The 23,280-nt window shown below is 44.1% G+C and overlaps 1 protein-coding gene across 4 annotated transcripts in view; it reads left to right on the top strand.

Annotated features, from left to right (window-relative positions):
* The window catches only part of tet3 (tet methylcytosine dioxygenase 3), a 31,983-nt gene extending 18,306 nt beyond the window's left edge, over positions 1–13,677 (top strand). For all 4 annotated transcript variants that reach the window (XM_028995160.1, XM_028995162.1, XM_028995161.1 and 1 more), the window contains 9 exons: positions 386–3,350; positions 5,216–5,306; positions 6,460–6,553; positions 7,433–7,641; positions 7,911–8,061; positions 9,024–9,113; positions 9,354–9,491; positions 9,602–9,944; positions 10,039–13,677. In XM_028995160.1, coding sequence (XP_028850993.1) covers positions 386–3,350; positions 5,216–5,306; positions 6,460–6,553; positions 7,433–7,641; positions 7,911–8,061; positions 9,024–9,113; positions 9,354–9,491; positions 9,602–9,944; positions 10,039–11,669 — 5,712 coding nt within the window. In that variant the 3' untranslated portion in view covers positions 11,670–13,677. The remainder of the gene's footprint in view (positions 1–385; positions 3,351–5,215; positions 5,307–6,459; positions 6,554–7,432; positions 7,642–7,910; positions 8,062–9,023; positions 9,114–9,353; positions 9,492–9,601; positions 9,945–10,038) is intronic.
* Positions 13,678–23,280: the final 9,603 nt, after the last annotated feature.

The raw sequence follows: 23,280 nt of genomic DNA, 5'->3' as shown, positions 1-23,280 counted from the left end.
AAAGGTCAGAGTGTGACTCTGAGATAACTATAGATACTTTCACTCATTAACACCATCATTTATTTATGGTAACTCAAAGACATCCCCACAGACACCAGTAAACTGTTTTAGATGTTATGTGTTTGCTATTTTGACAATGTCCCAGTATTAGTAAATGAAACCATGAACCAGGAAAACCTGTTTCGTCACACTGTCAGACATTAACATTTTATGGATGGACCTCTTCCATAAACCTCTGTTCCCCAAGTCTAATGTACAGTATTTAACCCTGTTCTGTATGGTATCATGCAACACAAATGCTTAAAACAAATTATTTTTGTTTGTCACTGGTGAAGACATTATTATCTCACCATACTTTGCTTCTTTTTGTGTTTCTGAATTACAGACAGTATCAGGGGTGGCTTCAGTGGATGGCCCCAGAGGAAGAGGCCAGATGGAAATTGGGTCCCATGACCGCCTGAAGGAAGGCGTGTTAAATCAGGAATCAGCCAATGGAGTAAGTGGGCACACTTGTGAAGAGGACGATCTTACAAGTGGGGAGTCAGCCAGAGGCGGGCAGCAGAGGACAGGGTGCATTCCCCTGGTTCAATCATGGGAAGCTGGGCCTGATAAGACCTCACTTGCTCAGCAAGAGCATCTGCAAAGCTGTTGGAATAGTCATGGTGTCGGAACGTCTGTAAATGCTGCAGACATCGAGGATGCCAAGAACCTGGTGGCTTTCTCCGCCAGCGTTGGGTCCCTGCCACCCTCAGGGGAACCTGAACCACAGGCACCAAATGCACAACTCTATGAGAAGTTCAACCAGGAGATGGCCAGCAGAGGCGGGCAGGCCAGGCTCTCTGGTTTGAGTGTGGAAGGTGACCAATGCCCTCCTGAAGACCTGAACACTCTTCAAATTGCTCTGAGCCAGGCCAAGCATGGCCACAAGCCCCCAAACTGTGACTGTGAAGGCCCAGACTGCCCCGACTACCTTGAGTGGCTAGAGAAGAAGATCAAGCAGACAGCTGGCAGCCAGGAGAAGAAACACTGCAGATTGTCAGAAGCACTCCAACCTGACCAGCAGCACGTCTCCCAGTCCCAAACGCAGACCAATGGTCAAAGCTCCTTGTGTTGTCCACAACCTCCAGCCTCCAGACACCAGCCTTCAACCCCCATTGGCTGCACCCCAGCCCCCATCCCATGTTCACCCAGTGTGCTTTCCATTGCCAAGGAGAAGAACATCAGCTTGCAGACGGCCATTGCCATTGAGGCCCTTACCCAGTTGTCTGCCACTGTCCAGCAAACTTTGGTACCTCCGGTTGAAACAGCCACAAACAGTCTTCCCCATCAGCACATCCCCTCCCATGCACAGCATGGCACTCATCTGGTCTCATCTTCTTCTGGGCCCATTAGCACCTCCACCTCCTCCTCAGTGCAACAGTCTGTCCCCATTGGAAAATATTCCCAGCAAGACTCTCTCTGCTGGGAGCAGCACAGACCCCAGTCTCAGAGGGAAGCTCCTTCACCTCACATGGTTTCTCGTCACTCTTCCCCATACCCAACCTCTGCTTCGCCATTCTCTGGTGCTCATCTTCCAACAGGTACCCCCAGGCCTGAGCAATGGCAACAGAGCTCTGGAAGAAGCTGCGTTCAGAACTCCCCAAGGAACCCCTGGATGGTAAACTCAGAACAGACCCTCTATTCACAACTCTCTCATGGCGGCAGTGACCCAATGTCTGAGCTGAAACAACTTCTTGGAAACACCAGCAGAAAGTACACCAATCCTGCCTTCAAGTTTCCAGCCCAAAATCTCAGTTCTAAAGAGAAGGATGACCATGTGAATTTGCCCAGCATCAAGCAGGAAATGGACAGCGGAGATTACCCAGGCTCAGCATGTGCAACTATGGTGCAGAACAGGATGGTGAATGGCCAGCAGTACCCTGGGTCCCCGCTTTCTCCCAACAGCATGTCCATCAAATTCTCAACTCAGGCAGCACTTCAGCAGCACCTTCACCATAAGCGAAAGCTCTTCTCTAGCTCCCCAGCCCATGGGCAGAGGGCTGCCATGTCCTGCCAGGACCTGCGCAAATGGTGGCCTCAGATGGAATCTGACGTTTTGCCCATCAAACAGGAGCCCAAGGAACCCAAAAAGAAGAAGACTCCCCAGAGCTCTCCTCTCATCAAAAATGCAATGGGTGGATTGGTTCCCCATCTAGGCTCCCCCTTACCCAAACCCAAGACAATTGTTATAAAGAAGGCCAAGCAGAAAGCCTCACAGCCCCTCTTCCTCCCACATAGTCAAATAAAATTGGAGAAACCTGATCCATTCTCACAAGCAGTCCCAATATCTTTACCCCAGCTCAACCCATTTTTGCGTGGCATAGAGACAGGGCCTGCTTCCTCTCAGTCACTCTGCACACACCTTTCTGCTGTTGTGCCTCAATTGGCCTCAGCCCAATCTCAGGAATCCATTTTGAATAGATGCGGTCCACCCTCCACTTCTTCCAACTTTTCTGAAAATGCCCCATCTATCTCTGCCTCGCTTCCCACAACACAGTCACAGCCCCAAGACAACATGGCAAGCTCAGGCCCCATGGAGTCAGGAGACGGCACCTCGGCCAGCAGTACCACACCTAATACCTCTGTTCTCTGTTCTAATCCCCCCACGGTCCTTCCTCCCCCAAGCCTTGGCTCGTTGGACCCCAAATTTGAGGAATTGATTCGGCAATTTGAGGAAGAGTTTGGGGACAGCAATCCTGCTTCAGGTCCAAATCCAGCTTCAGATGCAGCTCACGTCCCGACACCGACCTCCAACACTGAAGGCCAGACCCTGGAGCAGGCATCCGCTCGGTCAGTGGTGACAGCGTCACAACCAAACTCTAACTCAGGACACAACCGACCAACGTCACCACCCACAGAGCAGCCCGCTACATGTGGCAGCCTTCCCGCGGCAGAGAGCCAGTCTATGGAGTTGGAGATGCAGAAAGATTCCGGTGCGGCAATCGAAGGAGCACTTCCAGTAACTTTGCAGACCCCGACTGGATGTCATGAAGGCAACGTCAGCTCATCTGGAAGCCCCCTTGTCTCTTTTCTGGAGCAGAAACAGAGCCATACACTTGAGGACCCCTTTACCACCCCATTACCCAAGCGAATGAAGATTGAGTCATCTGGAGGAGTCACAGTCCTCTCAACTACTGGCTGCTTCCCCACTGATGATGGGGAGACACCCACAAAGGACGGATTTCCTGCCAACCCATCCCTGCGTGGCTTTTTGGAGTCGCCGCTGCGCTACCTGGACACCCCCACCAAGAGCCTGCTGAACACCCCTGCCAAGGATCCACAGGCAGAATTTCCCACCTGTGACTGTGTGGGTGAGTGTGCAACCTGCTAGCAGGGCTCCATAGATAGAGTCTTCTTATTTTTCACAAAGAGTCTGTTCACAAAGACTCACAGGCAACATATTTGGCCTCCCTTTTTGCTATCTGTGAAGGGAACCTTTAACAGTTGAAACGTTTAGCTGACAATTTGTCTGGAGGCTCAGGTGGCGAGTAATTCCAAGACCCTTGTAAAACTTGTCCAACCAGTACCACGGCACAGTGTAACTTGCAGAAATATTTGCATGTTAGTACTAGAATGAAGAATAATGAAGAATAACTTGAATGGATTACTCATGCAGCAGCTTCAACATGCACACATTTATATAATCATTAAGTCTCTTCCACTACACATCCGTTACTCATTGTTGCAAATTGCCTGAAGTAATTTACGTGCCATTAATGTGTATTTTTTTCAATTGGCTCGTGTCGTTAAATTCAGTTATTTCAAGTTTATTAGCAATTTTTCCTGATAGATATTTGAGATGTGACTACATAAAACACTACTACCAGCTTTGTGTTTGACAAGGACAGGTAAAAGCAAAGATCACCACACATATTTTATAATTCTGGCATAAATCATGAGTACTGATGTTCATTACATATCTGATATTTATCACAGTGGATTATTTCTACTCCGGCGCGTTTGCCCAGGCAGTTGCTTGTCTGTCTGAGAATTCATGTATAATCTGCTGGGGTGCGTTGCCTGGTCTGCAGTCCACTCACAGTGCAAGGCGCTGAGGGAGACAGGGAGAACAATAGCCCCAACAGAAGGGTTCCTTTGTGTCCTGTGGGCCAGCCATCCAGACAGAGCATTCTGTCTTCATTTTGCAGTCAGTCCACCTCCAGAAACCATAGTGCTATGTCTCATGTTGTCTTGAAGGGAGAGCCATGACACGTGTTTCATGTGCTGTATAAATGTATGAAGAGCGCTCAAAATTATTTAAAGTTGTATTTAAATAAATGTTTTTAAATGAATAAGTAAACAACATTACATATTACCAATTGTTCATATTGTAAGATCCTTGTAACATAACATGTAAATACAAGTTTAAATATTTAACCTTCAAACACTACATATAATACAGATATAATGCTAAGATGTGGTATGCTTAAGCATGTATATCATTAAATAGACTTAATAAAAACCCCCGCCCAGTGGATGAGTTTGATAGTTTCTGAAATGCTCTTATTTTGGAACCAAACACTGAAGTGTGTGTTCAGCTGCTGGCTGCCAGCTTTAGAGTATCCTGGTTGGCTCGCTACTGTTACCAAGAGCAAAGGCCACTAGACAAGAGGCCTCCGTAGTGAAGCCTAGTTACACACCCAACTGTCAACACCACCACCAAAAAAACGGTGTGAAATCTGATCCCTCTTCCTCCTCAGCCCCACCCCCCGTTTCTCCCCTTTTTTCACTTGATGGCCAGTTTTGCTGATGTAGCAAAAAAGGAGCCACTTCATGCTTGCCTTCATTTTCACATAGGAATTTATGGAGGACACACTACCACAAATCATTTGCTGCATTTGGCCCCGCCTATGGCCCTCCCTTCTCTCTCAGAGGAATGTGACCGTAGATTGCCTCGCGGCCCAGCAAGCTGTTTCTCTCTCCCATGCTTTTGGCTTATTTTCTTCCACGCTCACTCCCTCCCTCCCACTCGGTTCTGTCTCACAAACACATATTGACTGTACTAGATGGTTTTCTGTGTCTCCAGGCTTGGTGATATTATTCATGACAAATACATATGGGTGTGTCTAGCTTTTCATGAAGAAAAGTTTGCAACCATACAAATCCAACAATAATATTGCAATCGTAGTGTAGTTCTACATTTTTTTTTTCAACTTTTCTCATTGTTGTTCTACAGCGCAAATTGTGGAGAAAGATGAGGGGCCATACTACAACCACCTTGGGGCCGGACCCAATGTTGCATCCATCAGAGAACTGATGGAGAGCAGGTGAGATGTCCCATGGCCGCATAATCCAAGTCCAAGCTGTGGTATTGGTGCTATTAGTTTCCCTCCTGCATTTGGCTCTGCTTATCTAACATTGAACTGGGTTCGTCTTTGGAATGGATGAGTTTTGGTGTCACCTGGCACTGTGGACGCACACAGCTGTAGCTGAGCATCGCTCCTCACTCTCTCTTGCCTTTCAGCCCCTCCTCTCTGCCTCTTTGTGATCTAGTCCCCAGGGAATCCCTGACCTAGAATCCAGTTGCACTAACAGGAAATAACGGCCTCTGCATTTCCACGCCAAAGTCTGCCAGATAGATATGAGTCGAGAGAAAGGCAAGGAAATAGACAAGAGTGTCAAAAACGTGTGGGAGGGAGAAGGAAGAAGGGAAGTAAGGAGGGAGATTGTCTGAGCGCGACCATTGGGCAATGGTCATATTTTTCTTGTTCATCTAGTGACAACTCTGCCTTCCTCTTATTTTGGGAATCTGAAGCAATCTTCATAAGCCACCCAAAAAGAAACAGCATGAATAAAAAAACCAGTTAAATAATAAAAGTGTCCCTAAAATAGAATGGAACCTAGCAATGCACAATTTTACATAAGCGTTCACAGATTTTTTTTTTAGCACTGTCAGTTTGCGAAGCTGAAACAGGACTATGTTAGATGAAAAAGCATGGATTTAAGCTCTGGTCTTACAAGCACAAGCAGTTTCAGCGTGGTGCATGATCGACTTCATTGTGGTCCATGTTTCTATAGCTCCCAAAGAGGAGTGGCTCATTTCCCGGGAGAGGGAAAGCCATGTTGGGGGATGGGGAGGGCTCTTCCTTTTGTTTGTGTGCAAAGCCTGGGCCTGACCTTTGCTCGACCCCTGACCCCAAAGGCCGTCTCCCATGGATAACCATCCTTATTCTGCTGGCTTGAGTGATTATTGTTGTACAGACCTTTATTCACGAATGCCACACACTCTGTGGGTGATTTCATCATAATGACCAGATAGGGAAGGGCATTTTATATTAACACACAATGCTATCCAATTTTTGCCAGTCACCATTAGTCACTATTTATTTTCACTTAGTCAGCAAACTAATGCAAAAGTACATTCACAAACACATATTGCTGGACGGTATGAAAACATAAGAATATTTTAAATGTGTTCAGGTATGGAGAAAAAGGAGAAGCTGTCCGTATTGAGAAGGTGGTTTACACCGGCAAGGAGGGGAAGAGCTCTCAGGGATGCCCCATTGCAAAATGGGTAAGTTTGCATCGTTCACATCATTGTGGTATATATATATATAATATTGTTAATGAACAATCCTAAATGTACTATACTGAACCATACTAAATTACAAAAGTAAAATGTATAAAAAATGACTACATGTAATGTAGAATGTAAAAAAAACTTATCCCACCTTTAATGTGACAATCAGTGTCTTACAAAAACTGTCTTATATTATACATGACAAAAACTTTGTACGCTTTTTATATCCATTGCCTGGAGTTGCCACTTCACACATCTGGCATGCAAAGGGAGAAGTACACCATTTGTTTTAGGGGTTTAGGCCCATGAACAGCCCAATAATAGAAAACATACCAACACTGTTCAGTTATGTATGGCTTGACAATCAATGTGAACATCCAATACTAATGCTTACCTCTGTGGATTTAAACAAATTTAGTCTTTGGTAGCTGAGGCTTAATACTTTTTTTTTAGCCACTTGGAAGTCTTGCATTATTTTTGCACAATATTCCATGCATCCTGCACTCTGAAACCAGAACCTGCTCCATGCACATTTGGGGGGCATTGAGCAGGATCAAGTCTGTTCAATGTCAGACCTGTCTGGTTCTGACATTTTGGATTAGAAAGGTAGAAGGTGGCAGATGTTATTCTCATGAACAGCTGACCAGTGCTACTCTGCTAACTCTCTCCTTTAATTGATTTATGGCCTCGGTGTGTGACGTCACACACAAACAAGCACCCAGCGTGTGGCATGACTAAGAAAATATACTAAAACCTTAAGACAATATGCTAAATACACTGACCAAGAATAAACGTTATTCCTGACACTTTCATCCTCCTCTCTTCCTTTTGCACCCCATTGTCTCCTGCCCCTTCTCCCTTTCACTCTCTCAGGTAATTCGACGAAGTTGTGAGGCAGAGAAGCTGCTGTGTCTGGTACGTCACAGGACAGGGCACCACTGTGCCAACGCTGTCATCATCATTGTCATATTGGCTTGGGAAGGCGTGCCTCAGGCCCTGGGTGACAAGCTGTACCGCGAGATCAGTGACACGCTCACTAAATTTGGTAATCCCACCAGTCGGCGCTGTGGACTCAATGAGGAGTAAGTAACAGTCCTTGCAGACGGTTATTATTATAACTATGTTTTTAGGCTAGTGCATTTATTATGTGAGAGAGTGTGTGTGTATAGTCTGTTTCAAAAGGCCAATATTGACCAGACATGGTTTAGCCAGTTCTAAAATGAAGTCACTGGTAGTCATTTCACCTACTGCTGACTCAGTCCAGTGTTTCAGAAACAAGTAAATACATAATTTGTGAATGTGTGTGAACATTCTAAACAAAGCTGTTTGTGCTCCTGCTTGCCCCCTACAGTCGTACGTGTGCATGCCAGGGGAAGGACCCTGAAAAGTCTGGTGCCTCCTTCTCCTTCGGGTGCTCCTGGAGCATGTACTTCAACGGGTGCAAGTATGCCCGCAGCAAGACCCCTCGCAAATTCAGGCTGCAGGGAGAACATCCCAAAGAGGTCTGCACCAAATGCTTAATGTATAAGAAAATGAGCGGCCATGTTGCAGTAATGCAACATCTGTATTATAGTGCTGATTTAAAACCTAGTGCTAGTTGGTGTTTGGGGTTGAGTTAAAACATGGGTCAGCCCTTAATTTGCTCTAGCAGGGATGCATTTATATAAACACCATCCAAGTATGTGTTCAAGGTGTCACAAAATGTTAATCAGAATCAGAATATCTTTATATATTTATTGTCATTGTAACAAGTACAATGAAATTAGGTTGTATTGCACCATATGATTGTGATATTTGATCACAATCATGCCAGTTTTACTGCAAGTCTACCAAAGCTTGGTTAAAGAATCATTCCGAGAATGTCCTGGAGCGGCCTTTGCCAACATCACATAAAAAGCAATTACAGCTCAAGCCATAAAACATAAAAAAGCTTTTGGCATGAGAAAACCTTGAAAGAGGTATATGTCAGCACTTGCTAAAATTGACTTTTAGAAATGTCAAAGCAAAAGGGCGCTCCATCTAACACCATGGTAGATACTGAAAAATTGTGTTTCATTTAAATCCCTGTGTCGTCACAACTTTCCTGATTGTAAGCTACTGATTGTAAATTGGTCTGGATGAGGGCGTCTGATAAATGCCATAAATGTTATGGATAATGAGTGAGTAAAAGTATATGAACATGCTCACGTGCACCAAAATCTATTTATATTCAACTCACCATGAAACATGTTAAGCAACATCTTGCAACTTTATAGGCAAGAGGATGAACTTCAGAGGAAGTCATCAGCATGGGATGTGTAATGTAATGTTATGTTACAAATTACATTAGACTGTCTCATTTTGTATAACTGTATAACACTGAAGTAAAGGAAACGGTTCTCCAAAACTCAAATTTAATGTGCTATTGGATAGACTAGATCTAGTCTTTTTTATGTTTGCTAAAGTTGTGTGCAACTGTTTACAGGAGGATAATCTCAGGGATAATTTCCAGAATCTGGCCACACATGTGGCTCCTTTATACAAGAGTCTGGCTCCACAGGCCTACAGCAACCAGGTGACTGCACTTCTCCAAGCCTTTTATTACATTGCTCAGTGAAAAAGATCAATCCAGGATTAAGTGGATTCCACTGGATCATATATTTCTCTTTTTTCTTTGAATAATATATATACCATTTATATATAATTGATTAATTAGGAAGCAATATGGCATTTGTTTGCCATTCCTATCAATTTAACCTGTTATCTGAATCTAATGTTGTGTTTAATGTACCTGAATTCTGTTTCCTTTGTTTAGTGTCAAAATGAGAGCACAGCCCCAGATTGCAGGCTGGGTCTGAAAGAGGGCAGGCCATTTTCTGGTGTCACTGCCTGCATGGATTTCTGCGCCCATGCCCATAAAGACCAGCATAACCTGTACAATGGCTGCACAGTGGTAAGCCGTTAACTTCCGGATCACTTTTTTCCAGGCCAGCAAGCTTTGTACATAAAATTATTAGCCACTGTAAATATACAAAGTGCTGACATGCTTGTTGACCTGCCCAGGTGTGCACTCTTACAAGAGAGGACAATCGTATGGTGGGTCAGATCCCTGAAGATGAGCAACTGCATGTGCTCCCACTTTACACGATATCAATGACCGATGAGTTTGGCAGCGAGGAGAACCAGCGCCTCAAAATGCAATCTGGGGCCATCCAGGTGCTAGACAACTTCAGGCGTGAGGTCCGAAAGCTCCCTGAGCCAGCAAAGTCGTGCCGTCAACGGAGGCTGGAGGCCAAGAAGGCTGCATCAGAGAAGAAGAAAAAGCAGCTCCAAGAGACGCCAGTTAAGACCATTAAGACAGAAATGTCCATCTCCAGCTCTCCTCATCCCCAACAAGGCAATAAAGGTAAGTCTACCATCACCAATATTTTTTAATATCTCTTTTTGTTAAAAGTCATCCAAAATATTGACTGATTATCACCATTTTTTTTCCTGTAAAGCAATTCCAAAACAGGAAGTGAAACCCAACATAAAAAAAGAATCAGTGGATCGGTATCAGTCCATTAATGGTGCCATACCAGGCTACCTAGCTATAGGAAATGGCCAGGAGTCCTATGGCATGAACAATGGCCACTCCTACCCTGGAGGCCTTTCTTCCAGCAGCCAGACTCCAGCACCTGGGCCCGTCAATGGCTTCCACCCCAATCTTCCGGCACTGCCCTACGGCTATTACCCGCCCAATGCACTTTTTCCTCCAGAGCTACTTAACTACAAGGGCCAGAACAGAGCCTGGCCCAAAGCTGCATCTACTCCCCCATCCTTTGACAAGAAACCTGACGTGCAAAGTCTCAATGCCATGATGGCTCACAACCAAGACCATCCTGGGCAGCAAGCAAGTGGGGCGACTTCCCATTGCTATGGTGGCCCTGCTCCCAGCCACACCCCCTCACCATCTCCTGATGCCCGCATAGGTACACCAGTCATCAAGGAGGAGCCGATGGATGTGCCTCTGTATGCCAACTGCAGGGTTCAAGGAAGACCTCAGAGCTGTGGTCCAAGCACCCCACAGCCCGACAGCTGGCATGGCCAGAAACCTAATGGCAGTCTAATGCCCAAGACCTGGGAGGGTCAGCTCAGACCTGCCGCATCAGGATCCCCCTTTCCTATGGACAAGCAACAGCCACCTCACCATGCACAGCAGCCCTACCCGGATCTGCAGCAGCAGTGGATTTCCTTCCATGGGCGGGCCACCCCAGTGGCTTCACCAGCTCCATCACCATCTCCGTCTCTGAAGGCATCGCCATCGCCAGCACTCACCCCTCACCATTGGGAAAATCCCTCTCCCAGCCCCCAGCCTCATGCTTGGGCCATGGGACCTGGCACTCTGAAGCATGCCAACCCTGCTGGTGCTTTCCCTGACAAGATGCTGTCCAGGGTTGGCGAGAGCCGAGGTTCCACACCCTTGGGCCTCCAGGAGAAAGTGTGGAAGTCCAGCGGTGGTTCAGTGGCCAGCAGCACCCCGTCCCCGGCCCCCGAGGGCCGTCTTTTCCCACACGCCCTGCAACAAACAGATGCACAGGCCTGCTGGACGCCCTGCAAGATGGATAGCGAGGTGGAGAGCCAAGGTGACCCTGAAGAGGACGAGGTGTGGTCTGACAGCGAGCACAACTTCCTGGATCCCTCCATTGGTGGAGTGGCAGTCGCCCCTGCTCATGGCACGATAATGATCGAGTGCGCACGGCGGGAGCTGCACGCCACCACTCCTCTCAAGAAGCCTGACCGCAGCCACCCCTCCCGCATCTCCCTTGTCTTCTACCAGCACAAGAACCTAAACCAGCCCTCCCATGGCTTGGCGCTGTGGGAGGCCAAGATGAAGCTTTTGGCGGAGCGGGCGCGGCAGCGGCAGCAGGAGGCGGCCCTGCTCGGTCTCTCGCAGGAAGAAATCAAGGCATACGGCAAAAAACGCAAGTGGGGGACCCTGGACTCCTCCAGTCCCGGCCCAGGACAGGTCAAGGACAGGAGGGAAGGGGTGGTGACACGGCTGGCCCCCACGCAGCACACCTCCACCACAGTCACTGTGTCACCCTTTGCCTTCACCCAACTCACTGGTCCCTACAGCCGCTTTGTCTGATGGCCGAATGCCTACAGACCACCAGTGCCCAGGCGGAGAGGGGGGGGGCACTGTGCGTTTCTCTCCGAATTCCTCCACCCGGAGAAGGATGGGGGGGGGGGAGGGTGACTGAAACGTTAGCTTTTGTTTTTTTGTTTTCTTTTTACCTCATATTTGGCAGCAGTTTGGGATTCTCCCTGACGGACACGCTGCCAGTGGTGCTCTTTCTCTCTCCAATATGGGAGGATTCCATATTCTTCTCTTTAATTGAATTCAATGATCCTAATTATTATTACTATTATCAATATTATTATGATGGCTATTGTTACTGTCAACGTTGATATTGCAGGTATTGTTATTATATAATGAAGATCATTTTTAAATTTTTTAATATTATTGTTTTTTCATTCATATTAATATTAAGTGTTTTTTGACTCTCTGTTGTGTAACGGTGACTTATTGGTCACATCACCCATAGGCGTTTTTCCTTTTTGTTTTTGGGGACATCATTTTTTTTAATATTCGTGCTCCTCTACATGGAAGAGGGGCCTTTTTTTCACGACTGCTAGCCACACAGGCACGACTGCTACCAAGGGTGCTCACAAAAAGGGAATGTAGGCTTCTCTGCAGGTTGGGCTGAATCTGACAACGCTGAGCATGTGACCAAATAAGAAAACAGGAGAAATCCTAATAACATCTGGGAACGTCTGTATTGTACTGTACCGTACTGTACCTCTTCTGCGTCATCGGGGTGCTCGCCTATTCCAGTGGTGCTTCTTCACTGTCTTGTTCCCAGTGCATGGGAATATCCTGCACTGTCCATCGTTGGGTGCTTTTACCGGGTGCTCAGGCAGCAGACACCGGCCTTTCACGTCAGGGGACCTGGTGGGATGCAGCGGTTGGCGAGTATATCTCGCCTCCGGATGAAATGGTGCTCATATTCTCACCATGGCTTCTGCCTGTGTGCTGGCCGGCCGAATCTTCCAGTGACCTGCCCAACCCACACCAATCAGATCGCTGAGCTGGACAAGTGATGGGGCTTCACCCCATTTTTGGTCTTTCTGTTTCTTAATTCGCCTTCTCTGACCTGGAGGTCCAGTCCTGGGGTCGGTGCTAGTATCTCGCTCGTGACTGTCCACTTGAGGTCACGTTTCCCTCTTCTCACCCCAGCACCGGAGCCTAAATCACCATCAAGCTGTGGGGGCGAGGGGCAGCGTGGAACCGTTCTTCAGTCTGTGCTCTGCAGTGCACGGCAGATAAACACACTGTCTCGGCTCTCAGCTATGTCAGTGTGCATGCCTGTCTCCGCACGTGTGTGTGTGGGTGTGTGTGTGTGCGTGTGTATGAAGGAAGGGGGTGAGTTTGGAGAGGACTACAGCTGGTTTACAGAGGGCCAGACACTGCTTGGTGCTCACTGCTTGGAGGGACCTTGGTGCTTATCAATTAGTCAAAAGTTCCCTATACCTCGTGTTGTAGAGACACTGGTCACAGTCACAACATGCTACAAACCCTGCAGGCGTCACCACGTGTGTGCTTGTTGCCTACACTTTGTAATCTACTTTTTAAATATTATTTATTATATAATAATGTTGATTATTGTTATTGTGGTTGCTGTTTTTTTTTGTTTTTTGGTTTTGTTTAGTTTGTTTTATTTCATTTCAGCTAAGACAAATTGTACATACAGAAAAAGATTTTATAAAAGCACTTTTAATCTTGTTTTAATTGAAAAAAAAACAACAACAGATTATTGACAACTTGAAAGCTAGTTTTTGTTTTAATGGAATTTTATTGGGAGAGATAGAAATGTAAATATTTAAATATTTAGTTAAGATTATTTAACTGGTGACATATAATGACTAAATTGTGAATGATTCCAGGAGTTTTAGTCTACAGTTGTCAGTATGTCAAGCCCTAAACAATGGAAAACAAGGCCTGGTGTGTTGGGTCTCTACATGTAACTACTTACTGCTGTCCTACTTTTCATATGTACTGTACTACACAATACCTCTAACAAGTACTGCTCCCCTTCTTTAACAGCCTTTTCTATTAACCAGGTAACTTGACACCACGTCCATTAAAACAGAAAAAAAAGTTTCCGGTCCACCGTACCATACCAGAATACAATATACAGAACAAATTGTGTTTGTATACACATACGGATACCAGTGCCCAACACCATGGTCGTTGATGATTTTTGCAGACATTGACAGTTACAACTGAAGTAACAGTTTAAAGCAAGAGCTCTTTTTTTAACTGTTACACTTTAAATTGTAAACATGAAACAGTAGTTGATGTGTGGTTGTTTATGTCATAGACGTATCACAGAATTATTTGGCATGCTTTGCCTTTTTTTTTTTTTTTTTTTCAATATTTGGCACTCACCAGAGTAACTAGTTACTCTTTATGAAATGTTCAAATCGTTCGAAATACATCAGGATCATGCAACCCAGAGGCCCGTCACACCAACATGCCTGCGGCGGGCCCGTGCTATGGTGCTAACCCCAGAGTTCACTGTGGAGTGGCGGTTGACACAAGATGTTCGTTGCCGGGCTCTTTAAACACACGGCAGACCGTTGAGATTTGTGGTGTACTGATGGCAATGTCTATGGTGCTGACATTCACGTTAGTTTGTGTATCTTGTCACATGCAATTATTGATTTTATAAAGCACTCATTCCCTCTGCCCCTCATATGTTATAATGTGGAAGAGAAACCATGTGCTATTAGAAGAGATCAGACTGTTAAAATAATGCTTGCTCTGCATTTAAATTTTTTCTTTACACCCTTCTAGCTTTATAGCTTTTTTTTTGTTCTCTCTCACCTTTACCCAAATTCGTCATCATCACACACAGATAGCAACAGATACACCTGCACGTTTTAAAATAATGAATATTTAGTATGACCGCCCTGCTATATTCTCATTCAGCCGAAGGGGTGCCCCATTTAAAACATGAATACATTTATACATACATGAAAATAAATATTAATAAAAAAAACAGGCAGCTACATTCCTTTATGGGTTAAAGATTGTTCATGGTTTTTGTTTTTCTCATGCCAAGTATGCAGTATGTAAAAAAGTGTTTTCTTTTTGTTCAGTCTCTCTCCTTGTAGCTGTATGGTGTATTATGTGAATACATAGTGTATGTGGTCGAACCCACGTTATTGTTTTATCTTCTGCGATAATGAGTAAAAAAAAAGAATAAAAAAGGAAATGAAAAAAAATTGTTTGTTGTTGTTTTTTTATAACTGTTCACGGCAGCATGTATCTGTACCAACATTTGATTGACAAGCGTTAGTTGGCTGTAATAGTTTATGATTTAAGTTTATAATGAAAGCACCTTTCTCTCACATTAACTGAATAGTTTATTCTACTGCACCCATCATGTCATAATTGAGTTTTTTTATTGCAAAATAGAAAAAGCTTCCTTGCATCTGGGCCTACAGTCAGTCTATGTAATTTTATAACTAATTCAAGTAGTACAAATATGTTATGGTTATCATGCAGGCCTTGCCAGGAATTTGACCTCATACAGATCTTCAAGCATTCTTTAACTGGCACTTTAGTGCAGATAATATGTGTGGGGTATTATTAGTTTAGGATTCAAGGACATATACAATGGGTAAAATAAGTATTAACGATGTCATCAATTTTCTAAACAAATACATTTCTGAAGGTGCTGTGACCACATACTCAAAGAAATTAATATATGTATTATCTATCAATATTTAAGAAATATACAAGGATTTTATGTCACAAATTTCTCACGTGTCTCACATACTGCACTGTTTTTTTACACTGTAGTTATATTTGACAGGTCCATATTTTTCTGTTGCTAATACAGTCTTTATTCACAAGTCTTGCATGAAAGTTGATTTGTGTGTGTGTGTGTGTGTGTGCGCATTTAGTGTTAATTAATTTTTTTTAGCATCTTCCCATGTAACTATGTTAATCCTGCTAATCTGCTCTATGTCCACATGGTGGAGCCAAAAGGACATGGCTGAAGTGATGTTCTACCCAAAAATCCTATTCATTTTATTGATGTACTTTTAGATTAAACATATAATTGCAGCAAATGCATCTAAATCTTTATAACATGTGAAACCCACTGTACTGTTTTATTTGGGCCTGAATAGGAACACCACATAAAATACAACTGAGACTTGTCCTTGTATGAGTGGCAGATGTATGCCAACCACCAGAATTAGTGATTCATTTTTTTTCTGTCAGTCTGTATTGGAGTAGCTCATGGCTCAGTTTTAGAAGCACAAACATTTACAAAATGTTACCACACAATATAAGCAGTAAACTTGTTAAATTTATTGATTAGACCAGAGAGAGTTAGTATTAGATATAATGTAATGTGCAGAACTACACTGCTCCAAAAAATAAAAGGAACGCTTATACAACACAATGTCAGTCCAAGTCAATCTGTCCACTCAGGAAGCGACACTGATTGACAATCATTTTCACATGCTGTTGTGCAAATTAAAACAGACAACAGGTAGAAATTACAGGCAAATAGCAAGACACCTCAATAAAGGTGTGGTTCTGCAGGTGGTCACCACAGACCACTTCTCTGTTCCTATGCTTTCTGGATGATGTTTTGGTCACTTTTGAATGCTGGCGGGGGTAGTGGAGGCATGAGACAGAGTTTACAACCCACACCTCAAGTACAACCTCAGGTAGTGCAGCTCATCCAGGATGCCACATCAATGTGAGCTGTGTCAGTCAGCGTAGTGTCCAGAGTATGAAGGTGCTACCAGGAGACAGGCCAGTACATCAGGAGATGTGGAGGAGGTCGTAGGAGGGCAACATCCCAGCAGCAGGACCACTACCTCCGCGTTTTTGCAAGGAGGAACATGAGGAGCACTGATAGAGCCCTGCAAAAGGACCTCAAGCAGGCCACAAATGTGTATGTGTCTGCTCAAATGGTCAGAAACAGACTCCATGAGCGTGGTATGAGGGCCCGACGGCCATAGTGCTTACAGCCCAACACATGCATCACGTTTCCCAGTGAACACTAAGATTGTCAAATTCACCACTGGTGCCCTGTCCTCTTCACAGATGAAAGCAAATGACACTCAGCACATGTGACAGATGTGGCAAAGTCTGGAGATGCCATGGACAACGTTCTGCTTGGAGAACATTCTCCAGCATGACCGGGGTTGGCAGTGGGTAAGTAATGGCACACAGCCCTCCATGTACTCGTCAGAGGCAGCCTGACTGCCATTAGGTACCGAGATGATATCCTCAGACCCCTTCTGAGACCATATGCTGGTGTGGTTGGCATTGGGTTCCTCCTAATCCAAGACAATGCTGGACCTCATGTGGCTGGAGTGTTTCAGCAGTTCCTGTAAGACAAAGGCATTAATGCTACGGACTTGCCTGCCCATTCACCAGACCTGAATCCAATTGAGCTCATCTGGTACATCATGTCTCGCTCCATCCACATTGCAATACAGACTGTTGCGGATGCTTTAGTCCAGACCTGGGATGAGATCCCTCAGGAGACCATCCACCACCTCATCATCAGCTTTAGGCACATAGAGACCACACACACCACTGAGCCTCATTTTGACTTTTTTGACTTTTTTGACTTTACATCAGAGTTGGATCAACCTGTGGTGTTTTTTCCACTTTAATTTTGAATGTGACTCTGAATCCAGACCTCCTTGGGTTGCCAAATTTGATTTGCATGGATAATTTTTGTGTGATTTTCATCTCAGCACATTCAATGCAAAGAATAAAGATCTATAATTTATTTTTGTATTCCTTTTATTTTATTGTATATCAAGTGTATATCAAGTCAGTGTTTGGATAGTTAAATATAATTTGTAGCGTATCCATTAGATTACATAAAGTGAGTATTTTTAAAGTGAGGATTAAATTTTTTTAAATGTACAGCATTTATCAGACGCCCTTATCCAGAGTGACTTACAATCAGTAGTTACAGGGACAGTTTCCCCCTGGAGCAACTTAAGGTTAAGTGTCTTGCTCAGGGACACAATGGTAGTAAGTGGGATTTGAACCTGGGTCTTCTGGTTTATAGGAGAGTGTGTTACCCACTAGGCTACTACCACCACCACCACCACCACTTCAACATTATCTTTCATTATTCATGCATGTAACATTTGAATGTATCTGCCACTGTAATTCGAATATTTGGGGTATTGGTTTGTATGATTTTAGTTTACTTGTTATCTGGTCTTGGTTAGCATCTTGTATATAGGCTGCAGTCAGCTATCAGTTCAGCTAAGTTTCTGGCTGCCCAGCAGGTTGACGAGTGTTTAACTTTTACCAGACAGTATTGAACTTCAAATTAGAAGTGGAAATGAGACTGAGAAAATTATTTTTTCTAATATTGTGGTCCATAGGTGAGTGTGGTACCCACTAGGCTACTACCACCCAGGAATAAATTGTATTTAGCAAATACATTTGTCCCCAACACTGTGTAAAAAACGATATAAAACCATGCGGATTATGAGAAAGATCTATGTATGTGTATTGAAGTAGTTAAAAATCCATATTGGACATTGGCTTGTAGTTCAATGGTGGGCATGCTCATTGTGTCTCTTCCTCAAAAAAACAACAATCAATTCAGGGGTACAAAAATGATTCCTGGTGTAACCAAACCAAAGGGTACGAAATGACCAAGGGCATATGTACATATTGACTGCATTTACAAGTAGTTTTGATCTGACTGATGTCAATGAAACCCCTTAAAAAGGAATGAAGAATATAAATTCAAGGTCATGACATTCCTCCATCTCATCAATGCCAGTCATCAAGGAATCCCAGAGATCAAGAAACTAGTCAAAAATGGCTCAAATTTAAATAAACTTATGTTTATGGAGACTGACATGAAGAAGTATGTAGCATATCAAATTTTGTTAGTATTCAGTCCCCTTATAATTCCTAACAAACTCCTCTCACATCAACACATACTTAGGATTGTTCTGGTTATTTCACTTTGAGACGAAGAAAGAAGTACAATGATCTAATCATAGTCTATTTTCATTCAACAATTTCTCTTAAAAATTGCCTCATTAAACAAACAGCTGCCAGTGAATACCTTCAAATGGTAATTCTTTCTCCAAAAAAATGCACTCAGGGCTTTGCTACACTACTAATCTTCAATTTCCCATTGCAAACAAAATACGTTGAACAAAGTAAGCAAAGCTGTACACAGACAATTAAAAAGACTAAAGGGATGAAAGTGTGTGTGTGTAGTTTTATTGAAAGTAGAGGGCTCTATCTGATCTTCATTTGTGGAAGACATAGAAAGTCTTCATCAGGCTACAGTGGATTCTGTACTCCACCAGTCCTCAGTCACTGAGAGATTTCGTTCAAATGGAATAAATGGACCAAAAAAGATCACTCCAAGATCTTTAGAGCTGCTAAATCAGATACAGTTGATCTTAGTCCATGTGAAATTTTGTGTGCAGATTGGGTGAAAAAAGCCCCCATGTTCTGTATTGATATGACTTGTGTTCTAAGAACATCACACTAAATTCAAATACCTCACAAAATTCCATTTTCCTTTTCTCCTAAAACAATTATTGCATGCTTCTTGCTTGCCCAAGGTCCCCTTTTCACGTATAGTACAATTCCTCTGTTTTTGATACTGTAAAAATGCACTTAATGTTTGAACCATGAACCTACATGATTATGTATTCTTGTCTCAAATCCCCTAGATCTTTATTCTCTCTTTCCTGCTCCAGGGCTGTTGGCATGAGGTTCTGTCACATTGCTACTCCGGTCCCCCCGGTTGAGTTTCAAGCCACCAGACCTGCTCTCTTGCATGTCAATACCATACATCTGGGCCACACGACTAGGAAGCACTACTTCACCTGCAGGCTTCACCAGAAGAAAATAAAAGATTTGTGAGGGCTCAGCCAGAGCCCATAGCCAAATCAATATAACATCTGGGGGGACTTGAAGAGGGCTGTGCCCTCACAGATGCCCTCACAATCTGACAGATTTGGGACGGGTTTGCAAGGAAAGGTAGGCAAATATTGCCAAGTCAAGATGATCAGCTAATTTCAAATGAATTATACAGGTAATATGTCAAAATAAAGGTGGCAAAGATTTTGAAATTATTGTAGTCTAATCACAAAAATCAGTCATTTTACATTTTCGATTTGCAGCATTTATCAGACGCCCTTATCCAGAGCGACTTACAATCAGTAGTTACAGGGACAGTCCACCCTGGAACAACTTAGGGTTAAGTGTCTTGCTCAGGGACACAATGGAGGTAAGTGGGATTTGAACCTGGGTCTTCTGGTTCATAGGCAAGTGTGTTATCCACTAGGCTACTACCTAAAATACAAAGGCTGTGATTACTACAGGGGCTAAACCATTTGGGGAAGAGTGGGCGAGAAAGCACTGAGAAATTATTCTGTATGTTCAACTCTCAAGCTGGTAAGCGGGGTCACGGCCGCTGGAGCCCATGACCCCAAAAGGGCATATAGGCACTCACAATTCACTCACAACCCACGCCAATACGGGGAGAGAATACAAACTCACACTCAAAAAGCGTGGACTCGCAACAAAGGCGTGAGACCACAATACTAAGTGCCGTGCCACCAAGCCACACACCTGGAGCTCAGTCCACCAACGGCACAGAGGGGGTGAGCGAATGGTGTAAGTGCAGCTCGGTACTTTACTCATGGTGCGTGGATGTTTCATTTATGAAATTCTTTATGTTGAATGAATATGGGTTTAATACGCATTACACAAGATGCTGTCCTCTGGGGATTTTCACCTAATGTGATATCTACAAAAAACAAACAAACCCGACTGCCTGGTCTGACAAAGAACAAATTCGACTGTGACATTGACACTATAGGAAAGGAAAAAAAACTCTAAGCACATGAACACACATTTTTTTGTGACCATTTCTATGCATTTATAACAAAGCCACAACATCGTCGATGTCGTCTAACGTCTTAATTTGTAGTTTTACTTTTAGTACTTGCCTCTACGTAGGTGTACGTTCAACTTAACTCGACCAATTTCTGTAACGGATGCTTGTAGCGTTTATTGCTTCGTCTTACCTTTCTGCATGAGGAACGTTAGGACAGACCCGAACACACGTAGAATTATGCTAGCTATTTAGCCTACATTGCCATTTAGCTTCAATCACACGCTTCCGACATTCATTTTGATCACTGTGTGTGACTTGTATGAAGTCGCACAACAGTATTTGCCATCCAAAGCTTTTATAATATGTCATAGTGTCTGTTTTTGGCTTCAGTGTTTTCTGTTTCCAACCTTTCCAAAATGTGCAGAGTGTTTGGGTTTTAGCTACATTTTGCACAAATCTCCAAAATTTTTGCAAATTTTGTCCTGTCCTAAATTGGTTTTGATACAAAGCAATGGCCAACCAAGAAGTTATCCTTTGATAAATAGATCATCTCAGCCTCTCCATCCACCGGCGATATGTCCACAAATGCACCCTCCGGCCATCTTCATGGCAAATTTATCAAGTAACGAAATATAATTACCAGCATTGAATCATACGGAAAGGATAGGTACTATAGACCGATTGTTTGCTGTTTGAATGTTTGCTGACCGATCATTTAGCGTGCACGTACCTGACCGCGACTAAAATGATAGAAATAGAGCCCGAACCTGGGCAAAGATTTACAGCTCTACACCTGGGCACCAGCCCACCACAAGCCATGGACACACTCACACCTCAGAGTAGCCAATCCACCTAGTGCACATGTCTTTGGCCAGTGAGAGGAAACCGGAGAGGACACAGGAAATCTGCACCAATATGGGGAGAGCGCGTAAAGTTTGCACACAAAAAGTATATATAATGACATATTGACATATAATATATATTGACATATAATGTAAAATGCACAATATTATCCAGTCAGTTTTACCGCATGAGGTGAATCACCACCTTTTGAAACCTTGCAGGCAGAGTGCCTGCATGTCATACAAAATGTAAAATGACTGATAATTCTCTAAACTCCTGTGCCTGGTCACAGAAAGAACAAGTTTGTCCTTCACACCTGCCCTCTGCAGGAGAACCAGGTGCAACAGGCGGCTTGTCGAAGCCGAAGTTTCTTTTCGAGGCGCACATGGGAGTGTATGTGAGTGTCGCCATTTTAAGCCACATTATAAAAGGAATATTAAAACCAACAGTTTTTGCTATTGCCGTGTTCCTGTCAAGAGAGGAGCGCTGCGTGCAAAAGAGATACGAACTCCAGCTTCTGGATTTCGTATTTCAGCCATTTCAGCTCCCCTGGGATGTGAGAAGCGGCATGTCGCCCTCCAACGATGATGAATCCATTTTTTTTTCTGTGAATGGCCATATTTTGTTGGATATGTGTCCATACGTGTCCACGAGTGTGCTGGCTTTAGACGCTGTCCAGATGGGCTGATGGTGCCTGGAGCACTTGAGAGGTTTTTTTTTTTTTCTCCCCTTTTGTGAACCAAAACACTCGACGGACAGAAAAGCTGCGAGCTGTGAGAAACCAAAGTGCATCTATCCATACATGCAGGCGCATACATAGAAAACAGAAAAGCAGTGACCCTTCTGCAGGTACATTAGATGGCGTACGAAGGAGGTGTTAATGAGATTTTCCGATCATTTCATTTGCAGTTCAGGGGACACGATGCAGCGCCAAACCTCTGGAGATTTTTTTATTCTGTGCTTTCAACCCTCCCACGTGCATCATTAGGCTGTTAACAATGACCTGACCCTAATGAAGCAGAGGTCGGAATGACAGCGTGCAATCAGAGATTCCTTTTTATTGTTCTAAAGAAAAACCCGATTAGTCTCATGACCGGACATTGCTGTGGCGCTGATGTCACAAAATATGAACAGTCATTGCAGCAGCAAAGAACAAAAAAAAAGCCTTGCCTTTCATAGTCTTTCACTGAAATCAAGGCCATCAGAACTATCCTGTCTTCTGTCTGTGTCCATCTGGACCACACCAGCCATTTGGACAGAGTCCTTCTAAAGGTCTCCCTCGCGACGAGTAATAAGCAATTTTGGGTTTGTTTATCACAGACAACACATTTTGTGGGAGAAACATTCTGCAGCTGCCGTTTTCGTAACGTGGATTTCCTATTGTCACTTCTATCGTTTACACTTACGGAATTCATCTTCCAATCAGGGACAGTCCAGCTGGGGACACTCGGGGACACGATGGCAGTAAGTGGGATTTGAACCTGGGTCTCCAGTGTCACCCACCAGCCACAGTGTAACGCAGGAACACTTAAATGAAATGAAAATATCGCACACGTGACTAATCGCCGGGGGGCGGGGTTAAATTTTTTATACGGAGGTAGCGCGCGCGACAGCCGTCAATCATCATTTTATTCAAACATGATTATAGTTTGTGTTTAGGGTTTGAGTTAATTACACAAAAATAAAATTAAATTTAAAAAAGATTGGAAAATCGCGTTCGCCACGTGTTGTCAGCGAGTAGGTGCCGTGACGATGAAGTCGATAGTTGATGAAGAAGATCTCGCCATCACGTGATTGGCGGACCTCGTGGAGCAGGGATGGAGGGAGGGATGGAGGAGGGATGGAGGGAGGGAGGATGGAGGAGGGGAGGTGCGGCACCTTCCCTGCCACCGTGTCACGCGTCGCACTGGCGAGGAGGACGCG

This window comes from Denticeps clupeoides, chromosome 11, assembly GCF_900700375.1.
Source record: "Denticeps clupeoides chromosome 11, fDenClu1.1, whole genome shotgun sequence".
Classification (NCBI taxonomy): Eukaryota; Metazoa; Chordata; class Actinopteri; order Clupeiformes; family Denticipitidae; genus Denticeps; species Denticeps clupeoides.
This window is presented reverse-complemented; position numbering and strand designations above follow the sequence as displayed.